The 12,238-nt window shown below is 42.4% G+C and overlaps 1 protein-coding gene across 2 annotated transcripts; it reads left to right on the top strand.

Annotated features, from left to right (window-relative positions):
- Positions 1-4,247: 4,247 nt before the first annotated feature.
- rpl27 (ribosomal protein L27) lies at positions 4,248-11,426 on the top strand. Of its 2 annotated transcripts, none has more exons than XM_080213452.1 (5): positions 4,248-4,341; positions 5,082-5,164; positions 6,487-6,656; positions 10,386-10,496; positions 11,343-11,426. In XM_080213452.1, exons 2-5 carry the CDS (start codon positions 5,084-5,086, stop codon positions 11,389-11,391), a joined length of 411 nt encoding a protein of 136 aa, XP_080069578.1. In that variant the 5' UTR covers positions 4,248-4,341; positions 5,082-5,083; the 3' UTR covers positions 11,392-11,426. The 2 variants fall into 2 exon arrangements, with proteins under 2 accessions (XP_080069578.1, XP_080069579.1); XM_080213453.1 differs by lacking the exon at positions 4,248-4,341 and adding an exon at positions 4,433-4,455.
- Positions 11,427-12,238: the final 812 nt, after the last annotated feature.

Here is a 12,238-nt window from a genome sequence, read left to right as displayed (position 1 = left end):
AGGTAGCCAATTTGATACAAAATTGGCTTGACGATGGAAGAGAGAGGGTGGTTGTAGAGAGTTCTTTTTCAAACTGGAGGCCCTGTGACCAACGGTGTGTCTCAGGGATCGATGCTGAGTTCGCTGTTACTTTCATTTATATTAATGATTTGGATGAGAATATAGGAGGCATGGTTAATAAGTTTGCAGATGACACCAAGAGTGGTGGCATAGTGGACAGTGAAGAAGGCTATCTAGCATTGCACCGGGATCTTGATCAATTGGGCTAGTGGGCTGATGAATGGCAAATGGAGTTTCAATTAGATGAATGCGAGGTGATGCATTTTGGTAGATTAAACCAGGGCAGGATTGAGTCAGTTAATGGTAGGACATTGGGGAGAGTTATTGAACAAAGAGATCTAGGGATACAGATTCACAGATCCTTGAAAATGGAGTCACAGGTAGTCAGGGTGGTGAAGAATGCATTCAGTATGCTTGATTTCATTTGTCAGAACATTGAATACAGAAGTTGGGACATTCTATTGAAGTTGTACAAGACATTGGTAAGGTCACACCCAGAAAACGATGTACAATTCTGGTCACCCTATTATCGAAAGGATATTATTAAACTAGAAAGAGTACAGGAAAGATCTACTCGGATGCTACTGGGACTTGATGGTTTGAGTTATAAGGAGAGGCTGAAAAGACTGGAGCTTTTTCCCCTGGAGCATAAGAGGCTTCGGGATGAGGGGGGAGAGGTACAACACAGATATTAGAGGGAGGTTTTTCACACAGAGGGTAGTGGGGGTATGGAATGCTCTGCCAAGTAAGGTGGTGGAGGCAAACACGATTGAGTTCTTTAAGAGTAACTTAGACAGGCACATGACTGAGTTGGAGATGGGTGGATATGGGAGATCCTTTTAAATAAGGGTCATTAGCATTGGGGTGTCCCTGGTAATGTAAATGGGTATAGTATGATAATAATGTTTTTTCTCTTTTCATTCACAGGTTTTGAGTCGGTCCACCTCGTGTCCAACGAGGGGCATACACACGATGGGTCGTACTGGGGCTGCTCTTGGTTGTTTGAGATTGGCCTAGTGTTTCATGTCATTAGTGTGTGCCTAAACGGGACAAGATACTGGGCAAGACGACAGCTCAGTGAGTATCGCTGATTGCTGTGCAGACACATGGATTTGGGCCAGTGTCTGTGGGAGTTTGTGCATTCTCCCCGTGCTTGCGTGGGTTTTCTCCGGGTGCTCCAGTTTCCTCCCACACCCCAAAGATGTGCTGTTAGGCTGATTGGCAGGAATAAATTGTCCCTAAATCAGTTTCCCTCAATCTGGATGGCCATAAAACATTAGACAGGGATCGTGGGTAGAGAGGTGGACTGGTGGTGTTGAGATGGCGGCGCGGGCTCGTTGGACCGAAGGGCCTGTTTCCCGGGCTGATTTTGTTCTTTGTTCTTTGTACAGAGGCCTATAAAATAATGAGGTACAAGGTAGATAGTCAAAGGTAGGGGAGTCTAAAACTAGAGGGCATGGGTTTAAGGTGAGAGAGGAGAGATACAAAAGGGACCAGAGGGCAATTTTTTCACACAGAGGGCGGTAAGTGTATGGAATGGGCTGCCAGAGATAGTAGTGGAGATGGGTACAATTTTGTCTTTTAAAAATTGTTTAGACAGTTACATGGATAAGTTTGGCATAGAGGGATATGGGCCAAATGTGGGCAATTGGGACTAACTCAATGGTTTAAAAATTGAATGGGATGGACAAGTTGGGCCAAAGAACCTGTCGTAAACGTCAATGACTCTAAGTATCTTTGTGTATTTTGCACTAAAGCACTGTATAAATGTAGGCTTTTCTTGCCAGTAGCTGTCCATAGAGAAAAGTGAAAAGTCGCTGGCCTGCATAATTTCATTTCTAAGTAATTAACTGCACAAATTGTCCATACCACAGCAAGGCAATTCCAAGGATTTGACATTCTGAACCCAAATGATCCTTTGTCAAAGCTTTGACAAAGGGTCATCTGGACTTGAAACATCAGCTCTTTTCTTTCCTTATAGATGCTGCCAGACCTGCTGGGATTTTTCAACATTTTCTTTTTTGGTTTCAGATTCCAGCATCTGCAGTAATTTGCTTTTAATTCCAAAGATTTGACGTACCAGTTTTTGTTGCAATCTCAACATGTATAAATAGCAACACAATGAAACATTTAGTCGCTTGTTCTACAAACCAGGAAAATAGGTTGGAAAATTAGACTCTCACCATTTGCTAAGTTAAACTCCTTGTAAATACTCACTACTCCCCTACCAAATACACCAGATAAAGAATGCGGTCATCATTCTTTAAAGGACAAACAAAGGAGGAAGGATTGTGGAATCCACCACACCTCTATCTCATCTTGGGTTTCACAAAGAATAAAAAAAGGACCAAATGGAAACCATTTTCCATGAGGACGGAAGTCCTCCTAGAGACAAAATAGAGGATACGATGATGGGGTCTGTAGACAGAGTGGTCACAAGATGACGTGGCTACTTAAGGGGTCATGTGTTAGGAGCGTGGACATTGCTAATCCACCTAACCTACACATCTTTTGACTGTGGGAGGTAACCGGAGCACACAGAGGATATCCACACAGATACAGGTAGAATGTGCAAACTTCACACAGACAGTCACCCAAGGCTGGAATTGAACCTGGATCCCTGATGCTGTGAGGCAACAATGCTAAACTCTGTGCCACCGTGCCACCATGTCAGGAGCATGGTAGTTCACCCAAAGCATAACTGGAGTGGATTCATGTAAGAGCTGCTCAGAGTACTTAATAAACTGTTGTTGTTGTAAGTCCTTTGTTGCCAGTCCAGCACTTTTACATGGTGCCAGGAGTTGGCAGTATGGCACCGGGACTCTGTTCAATGAAAACATTGTGCACAACTGGGCAAAGTTTGAAAAAGAGCGGTACACCTACTTGGAGCTTGGGGAAATAAATAGTGATGTCTTGAGGAGTGTACATATTACAGAGAAGGAGATGCTGGAAGTTTTAAAGCACATCCAAGGTAGTTAAATCCCTGGGACCCGATGAAGCATGTCCCAGGACATTGTGGGAGGCTCGGGAGGAAATTGCAGGTCCCCTAGCCGAGATATTTGAATCATCGATAGTCACAGGCAAGGTGCCTGAAGGTTGGAGAATGGCAAATGTTGTGCCTTTGTTTAAAAAGGGCTGCAGAGAAAAGCCTGGGAACTACAGGCCAGTGAGTCTCACATCCGTGGTGGATAAGTTGTTGGAAAGTATTTTGAGAGACAGGATCTACAGGCATTTAGAGATGCAAGGACTGATTAGGGACAGTCAGCATGGCTTTTTGAGTGGAAAATCATGTCTCACAAATTTTGATTGAGTTTTTTGAAGGGGTAACCAAGAAGGTGGATGAGGGTAGTGCAGTTAATGTTGTCTACATGGACTTTAGCAAGGCCTTTGACAAGGTACCGCATGGTAGCTTGGTGCATAATCATATGGGATCCAGGGTGAGATATCTCAATGGATACAAAATTGGCTTCTTGACAGAAGCCAAAGGGTGGTTGCAGAGGTTGTTTTTCAAACTGGAGGCCTGTGACCGGCAGTGTACCTCAGTGCTGGGCCCACTGTTATTTGTCATTTATATTAATGATTTGGATGAGAATATAGAGGGCATGCTTAGTAAGTTTGATGATTGGTGGCATAGAGGACAGTAAAGAAAATTATCTCCAATTGCAACGGGATCTTGATCAATTGGGCCAGTGGACTGACGAATGGCAGATGGAGTTTAATTTAGACAAATGCCAGGTGATGCATTTTGGTAGATAGAACCAGAGCAGGACTTACTCAGTTAATGGTAGGGTGTTGGGGAGAGGTACAGAACAAAAAGACCTAGAGGTACATGTTCCATAGCTCCTTGAAAGTGGAGTCACAGGTCTGAAAGACATGCTTGGTTAGGTGCATTGGCCATGCTAAATTTTCCCTCCATGTACCCAAACAGATGCCAGATTGTGGCAACTAGGGGATTTTCACAGTAACTTCATTGCAGTGTAAATGTAAGCCTACTTGTGACATTAATAAAACACATGAAATAAATTTATTTCTATGCATTCTACCATCCACAATATTATACTTTTGCACTGATGTTTAATCTGCAGTGAACTTGCTACTATATGTACATCCCAGAGTGTGAAGTTGCTACACTACAAGGCTCCTGGATTCTCTGCAGGTTCTACAGGAGCAAGGCGGAAGTGTTGTGACGTCAGCGCTAGGAGCGTGGAGTCAAAGTTCAGCGCGAGCGGGGCCGCTTCCTTTTGGGCGAGTGGCGGCCATTGAACAGCAGCAGCTGAGCCGGTGAATGGAACAATTTAAATCCGTCTCCATCCGTGGCCGGGGCGCAGCGCACCTTCCCCGTTCCAGCCCTGCGTGAAACCTGGGGCTCCCTCGAGAGCGACCGGCGCCCTATTTGTGAGCTGGGTTCCCGGCTTAAGCCGCCGATGATGAGGTTTATGAGTGCTTTCCCCCCCCCCATTCCGCTGGCCTTTGAGTGCGGCTCCATCCCTGCTTCTGACCGAGGCCTCAGTGCGGCCTCCCGTTCCCCATACCTGGACAGCAAGACCTCAGTTTTCACTGCACTCAGCTGCCGGAGATGACGGCTTTCCAGCCGTATGTGTCCCCCTCCGCCCATGCGGGGGAACTGTCTTGGGTCAGACAGTGTTAAATGTGGAAAGACTGGCTTCTGAATGAGGCTCCACTAACTGGGGAAGCTGTGGCTATGGCAGAATCCACATCACCGCGTCCAGCATTGCATTCAAACCAGTGGTACTTGTTGTGGAAGGGCAGAAGTTAATTTATGTCTTTCGCCACTCCCCCCGATCACTTTTCAGAGTGCTTCACAGCCAATGACTTATTTTTAAAGTTGTGTTGAAAAAGCAAATTGAGAAACAGCAAGATTCATGTACAAATGCAATAAGATGATTACTGAATTGTGGGCTAGGTGTTGGTCTCCCTAAGAGACCTCCTATCTCTTGGCAGTGTACTTGTTTTGATTTGATACCTATTTTGTGTGACACGGGTCTGCCTTGCCTTTACAGAAATGGGCAAGTTTATGAAACCTGGGAAGGTGGTCCTGGTGCTGGCCGGACGCTATGCTGGGCGCAAAGGTGTCATTGTGAAGGTACCCTCATTGTGATTATAGTTAAGAGATAAATGCACTCAACCATGTTGTGAATTGGTCACAAAGACTTAAGTCTGCCCTGTAGTTTTTTTTTGCAGCAGGTTACCTGCTGCTTCATGGAGTATTGGGCATATTTTTAACAGATTTTTTTGTAAGAGCTAAATTACATGGCTTTATAGTCAACTGGAGAAACATCTGTCTTAATGTCCAAAGTGCAACAACGTTTGTGGAGGGAATTGAGTTGCTAAAAGTTAACATGCAGGTGCATCGAGCAATTGGAAAGGCAAATGGTATATTGGCCTTCACTGCAAAGGGATTTGAGAAGAGAAGATGTTATGCAGTAGTTGTATACAGCCTTGGTGAGACCTCACCGAGAGCATTGTGTACAATTTTGGCACTTTCTCTAAGGACTGATATACTTGCCATGGAGGGATTGCATCAGAGATTTACCAGATTAATCCCTGGGATTGGGTGAGTATTTTATGAAGAGATTGGGTTTGTATTCCTGAGAGTTTGAAGAATAAAGGGGTGTCCTGATTAAAACTTACAGGATGCCCCAGAGGGAATGTAAGTTGCATGTTCCCCCGACTGATGAATCTATAACCAAGGGAAATAACTAGGATAATGAATAGACCCTTAAAGGATGGCACAGTGGTTAGCACTGCTGTCTCAATGCCAGGGACCCAGATTCAATTTCCGGTTTGGATCGCTGCCTGTGTGGAGTTTGCACATTGTTCCTATATCTGTGTGTGTTTCCTCCCCCAGTCCAAAGATGTGCGGGTTAGGTGGATTGGCCATGCTAAATTGCCCCTCATAGTAGGGGGGGGTTAGGGTGGGATTATTGTTGGTGGAGGCTCAATGAACCAAATGACCTGCACTACAGGATTCTATGACTGAGGAAGTTCCTCATTGGGGTAGTGAATCTTAAAATTCTCTATCCCAGAGGGCTGTCGAAGCTCAGTCACGTTCAAGAGTGGAATCAGTACGTTTCTAAGGACTAATAGGGTGGGAAAGTGGCATTGGTTTGGATGATCATCCGTGATCTATTGAATGATGGAGCAGGCTCAATGAGTTGTATTGTCTGCTCCCTGTTCCTATGTCAAGATTCCCTGCATGTTGTAGCTGGTATTTGGTCCAGCATCCCTATATCTGCTGTACTTGTTTATAATGTTGCAAGATTTGGCATGAGGTAGGGGAAATGGGATGTGGGGGAGACTTTGAGCACTGAACATGTGATCTTTGGCTACATGAGGATTTGGATTGCTGGTACCAGCTGTTTCCATAATGTGATAATAAACAAAATCTTGTGCTTAATGTTGTAGAACATTGATGATGGGACCTCTGACCGACAATACAGTCACGCCCTTGTCGCTGGTATAGATCGTTACCCTCGCAAAGTGACTGCCAAAATGGGAAAGAAGAAAATAGCCAAGAGGTCCAAGATCAAATCCTTTGTGAAAGTATACAACTACAACCACCTGATGCCAACCAGGTAAGTATCGAAACAAATGTGCAAATCATAAGAGTTTATTTAATAATGCTGTGGTATGTCCCAAATGTTTTTGGGGCTAGATGATCATGCCTAGATAGAAGGCCAGATTCCAAGATTGGGGGATGCACTTCTGTTATGAAATCCCCCAAAATTTGATATACTGAGTTTTCCAGAACTTGACCTGTGGTTAAAATCACCAACTTAACAGGCGGTTTTAAACAGAATAACAGTAATGTTGAATTGCTGGTGCAGAACCTTTCAGATCCAATGCATATATTGTAAAATTCAGTGTACAAGGTTGACTTGACTGCTTGATTTTATTTGCTATTCTATTGTGCTACCCTGGGAGCTTTGGTGCTTTTGTTAATGTTTCCTGTGAAAAAATTAGCTTGGCACATGGGGAGATAATTCTTTAAAAGTGGGTGGTGGTGCCGCTCCATCCCATCCATCATCTGCTGCATGTCTGGACCAGGTGAAGAAAGGGATATGATATTAAGTTGGTTACCCTCAGTTTATCTTCTTTACCCTTGACCCATACGGTCCGCTATCCAAAACCCTGGCATGCTTTGTATGAAATTTATGGATGGTGTTTTTTGATTGCGGAAGTATTGTATTGGGCATTCTTAAATTTTGTAACTGTCCAGCTAGGATTTTTGCTGCAGTGGAAAAAACAGTTCACCGAAATGTTACATGTACCCCTAGCCTTCATTTAGAATAAAGTGTGGTGTTGGGAGCCTGAATGCAAATCACTCATCTCCCCTTATACAAAAGTGAGAGAGAATGAATAGGTTGACTGCTGTTGTACATTAGATAGAAAGTACAGAATTCACATAGAAGGAATCCATCAACTTGAATAGACAATTGAAATGCCAATTTGAAATTGAATCTTGGCTGTCTGATGGTGTGGAGTGTTAGGAAGGTTGTTCACTGCATGACTAGAAGTGGGAATGCGGATTGATTCAGATATTTGGAGCACTAAATTACCTAAATGTCACTGACAAATTTTACTTGGATAGCTGCAGTTGTAGGCTGCTTCTCGCTTCAGGCGCTTCTAAACATGCAATGAAAATAATGAACATTTGTCTCTATGTAAACATAATCTTCAAAATGAAAGATGTTCTGGTTAGGTTTAACTGCAAATATCTTATGGACTTAGCAGTTGCATATTTTTCTTTTCCTGTGTAAAATGCACCCTTTGTTTGAAAGTTGAGACCTAACATGTGAAATAAAGGTACTTTTTATTTAACTTCCCTCCTTGAATTTGGTGGACAAGATGAGAAATGGTGTTGGGAAAGGGAACACTTCCTGCATTAATATTTTGGCCATAATGGTACTTGAAGATACTTGGGGTGGAATAAAAATCGTTAGAGTCACATTACGTTCAGAACATGGTTCCAAGGAATAAAGTCAAAGATCGAATCAGCAAAATCAACTATTTTTTTTCAAAAGTTATCATTTTCCCTTTCCAGGAGTTAGAATGCTCATTTGCTAGGTGTTCACCTTCTGGTATGTTTTCAGTGACTTGACAGACTATCATTCAAGTCTTAACCCTGACATAATTGGAGCATCTGCCACCACCTTTTATGGCTTCTGACTACGACTTACATAGAGCCACTTGTTTGTGGGAGGGGGTGTGTTGGCTCAGCTGACTGATAGAAGATGTGGATCAGATTGGTGCCAACTGCATGGGGTTCATTCCCTCTTCCGGCTGGGGTGGATTTGGAACTGCCACCTTTGCCTAACCAAGGTGAGGTTCTGGCTCGAAGGTCTGACTGTCTTTAGGCAGAGAACTGAAGAATCCCAATGTTCTCACACATCGAGCAAGGGTTCCTACCCAGTAAGCAGGTGGAGAAACAGCAGCTACTTTCTGCTGTTTGAGAGCTCTTTGTCAGATGTAGTGCACACAATGCACCAGACTCTTTGGTATCTTCCCAGGGTTAAAGCACTGAATACCACAAATATGGAGGTAAAGTCCCAGATTTCAGCTGGGATGAATTTACTCGTGATTAGCTGAGAGAGAATTTATGCCTGGCAGAACCTGGGCTAGAATGGGAAAGACAGTGGATGTTCATGCGCTTATGGTGGAGAAACTCCCACTGGATATGTATGCGATGGTAGATTTTAAGACAAGATCAGATTTCACTTTAACCTATCAACAACCACACCACGTTTTTTCTTTGGTATAAATCATGTGTTATGGACAGTGCTGATAAGGTAACATTTATTGTTTAACCTGATTGACCTGTTGTCATGATTCATACAAACATGAAATATGAAGTAGGCCATTCAGCTCCTCAGGCCTGCTCCACCATTCGAGAAGATCATGGCTGATTTGTTTGTGTTTCAAATTCCACATTCCTATCTACCCCGATTAACATTTGATTCCTTTGCCTTGCAAGAATATCCATTTCCACTTAGAAGATATTCAATGATCCCACCTCTACTGCTGCAGAGTTCCAAAGTTGCGCAACTTCCTGAGCAAATAAAATTCTCCTAATCTCTGCCTAAAAAAGGGTGACCTCAAATTTTAATCCCGTGGAGGTCCTGTGAGGAGAGACTGAGGGATTTGAGGTTGTTTTCGTTAGAAAGAAGGCGGCTAAGAGGGGACCTTATTGAAACATATAAGATGATTAGAGGTTTAGATAGGGTGGACAGTGATAGCCTTTTTCCTCGGATGGAGAAAGCTAGCACGAGGGGGCATAGCTTTAAATTAAGGGGTGGTAGTTATAGGACGGATGTCAGGGGTAGGTTCTTTACCCAGAGGGTGGTGAGGGATTGGAATGTCCTGCCTGCTGCAGTTGTAAATGCGCCTAGTTTGGGGGCGTTTAAGAGATCCGTAGATAGGTTTATGGATGGAAAGGGTTTGTTTTAGGCTAGAGGGTCATTGCTTTTTAACTGGTCGGCGCAACATCATGGGCTGAAGGGCCTGTTCTGCGCTGTTATGTTCTATGTCCCCTAGTTCTGCACTCATCTACAAGAGGAAATATCCTTTCCACATCCAACTTGTTGAAACCTTTCATGGTCTTGTACACTCAATCAAGTCACACATCACTCTTCTAAACTCCAGTGGAAAGAAACCCAATCTGTTCAACCTTTTGTCATGGGGCAGCACACATTCTAACTATCTAGTAAGTCATCTCTGAACCCATGCATTTGCTTCCTTTAAATAAGGAGATGAAAACTGCATATACTGTTCAAGGTGTGACCTCACCAATGCCCCATATAACTGAAGTATAGAACCCTCACTTTTGTGTTACTTCCTTTCTTAATAAAGGCTAACATTCCATAACCTGCCTTAACCATTGACTACTGACATTGATGGAACTCAGTACACAAGACCAATGGTTTTCCTGTTGAGCCTTTCTCCTTGAGGTATTATTGAGTCTTGAAGTGTAATTCTATTGATGTTGGTTCCCTTCCAGTTCCTTTCTTTAGGCAGCAAATGTTGGTGAACTATTTGACTTTGTGAAGCATGAAAAATTAGAGTCCTGTTCACATATGATACGGTTCACCAGGTGCGTTGGGACAATTTTTACCATCCCCATCACTGATCCAGCTTCCTGCTTTTTTGGATCAGATCAAAGTAGAGTTCTAGTTTTGTTTGTGGGAGTTGTGAAAACCTGGACATTATTAAACGTCCAATTTCAATGAGCCATTGGCAACCCTTCATAATGGGTAAAGAGTAATTTTTCCTTTTGTTGAATCTTAATTGTTTTTCTTTATTACCAGGTACTCAGTTGACATTCCCCTGGATAAGACCGTGGTGAACAAGGATGTTTTTAGGGATCCTGCTTTGAAACGTAAAGCCAGGCGGGAAGCCAAAGTAAAGTTTGAGGAAAGGTATGAAATCAGAATGGATTCAAGACAAAATTTAAGTCTTGTCAAATAAGGTGGAATATTTTCAAAAATATTTTTACCTGTCTTAATAAAACAAATGGAGCTTTGTGCTTGGGCATTGTCCATTTTGTTTGCTCCCATTTTACTTGGCAGCCGGCAGCAGGTTAATGATCAAAATAACCTTTTAAGGCTAACTGCCAATGTCATACCCACCCAGCAAGATTACAATTAAGTGAATATATTTGTTGATTTCTATATAGACAGAGGAAAGGTCTCTGTTTAAAAGCAAGGTTGTCAACCAACAGAGAGGCAACATCTTTGAGAGATTGTTGTATTAAAAATATGCAGGCCCCCAGAAAGGCCTCTAACCTCAGCTGTGTGAATGACCTGTCCCAAAAATGCAGACTGCAGTGTTTTCTGTGCTTTGCAGGCTCCCTAAGTTTAGATAATCATGCTCGTAACATAGTGAAATAGAGCAATTCTCAAGTGTCGACTTTTGACATTTTAGTTTTAACCAAGTTCGAGGTGACAACTAAATGATATCCAAAACCAGCTGTCACATAATGCAAACAGTAATAGGTGTAATATTTACCTCTGACCCAGTCTGTGAAATAAATATTTAATATTATCTTCCCAAATTTCAGTTTGGCCTGCCTTGCTGTGATTTCTTCTCAATGGATGATTGTTGAGAACAAACTACGATAAATTTTACCAAGGGTTCAGACCTAAGTGCCATTATGGCTTATGCTTAGCATTGAGTATTAATAAGGATTATACCTGAAATTTTTGTCAAAATAAAATTGTTGTTTCTAATGTTTGAGATTCATAAATTATGATTTTTTTCTGCAGGTACAAGACGGGAAAGAATAAATGGTTTTTCCAGAAGCTCCGATTCTAAATTTTATTTCGGTATAAATAAATATTCAATTTAAATGTTTTGCGTATTGGTGTGGTATGTGAATAAATTTATTTTCCTTGAATTCTGCTTTGAAGTATTGCCCACTAAATCAGTGAATGGGCTGCATGACTGGCTTTTCTTCATCTGTGGGCCTAAGATTGAAATCAGGCATGTGCACTAACCGTGATCCCATGAATAAGATTAAATATACTGAATATTTCATAACCAATTGCAGAAATGATTAACTCTTCACAATATTTGCAGTGTAACTTCTGGTTGGATCTGACCTCCATAAGCTTTCTTTTGAGGGTTGCAGATGCTTTACAGTTCAGCACTGAAGTTACCGCTTGTTGCATTTCTTGCATTTGATATGTCCCAGAGCAACAAAAGTTCTGCTCTTACATGGATGTTGATCCAAAAATTGGCATCAGCTTTGCAATGTAGTGCCAGAGAATTGGACTAGGGCTGCTCAAAGTTCTTGTGTACCTGTCCTCTTGAGCTGGTTAATTTTGTCTTCATCCAGGGCATGGACATGAATTAATTCCTCCTCAAACTCCCTTTTATCAACCCCGATGCTTTTGATACGCTGTGCCACATTTGCTCAAATTCAGATGGATTTGAGAGCAATGAGAGGAAGGGTTTCTGATCACTCAGAAATAAGCGGTTGCCAAAATGGTCTCAGTGTAGACACCGCTTGTATGTGAGTGGATGGATTATATTCTTTGACTTGATCAATGTTTTTTTTCCAGCAATACTAGGTAATCACATGAAAATAACTGAGTGGATATTTACTATACATATGAGTTTCACCTAGCATGGGTAAGAGGTGATTTTTTTTCTCCAACGA

This window comes from Carcharhinus amblyrhynchos, chromosome 27, assembly GCF_965287045.1.
Source record: "Carcharhinus amblyrhynchos chromosome 27, sCarAmb.v2.hapA, whole genome shotgun sequence".
Lineage (NCBI taxonomy): Eukaryota > Metazoa > Chordata > Chondrichthyes > Carcharhiniformes > Carcharhinidae > Carcharhinus > Carcharhinus amblyrhynchos.
The sequence above is the reverse complement of the archived record's forward strand: the minus strand, read 5'-3'. Positions and strand labels throughout refer to the sequence as shown.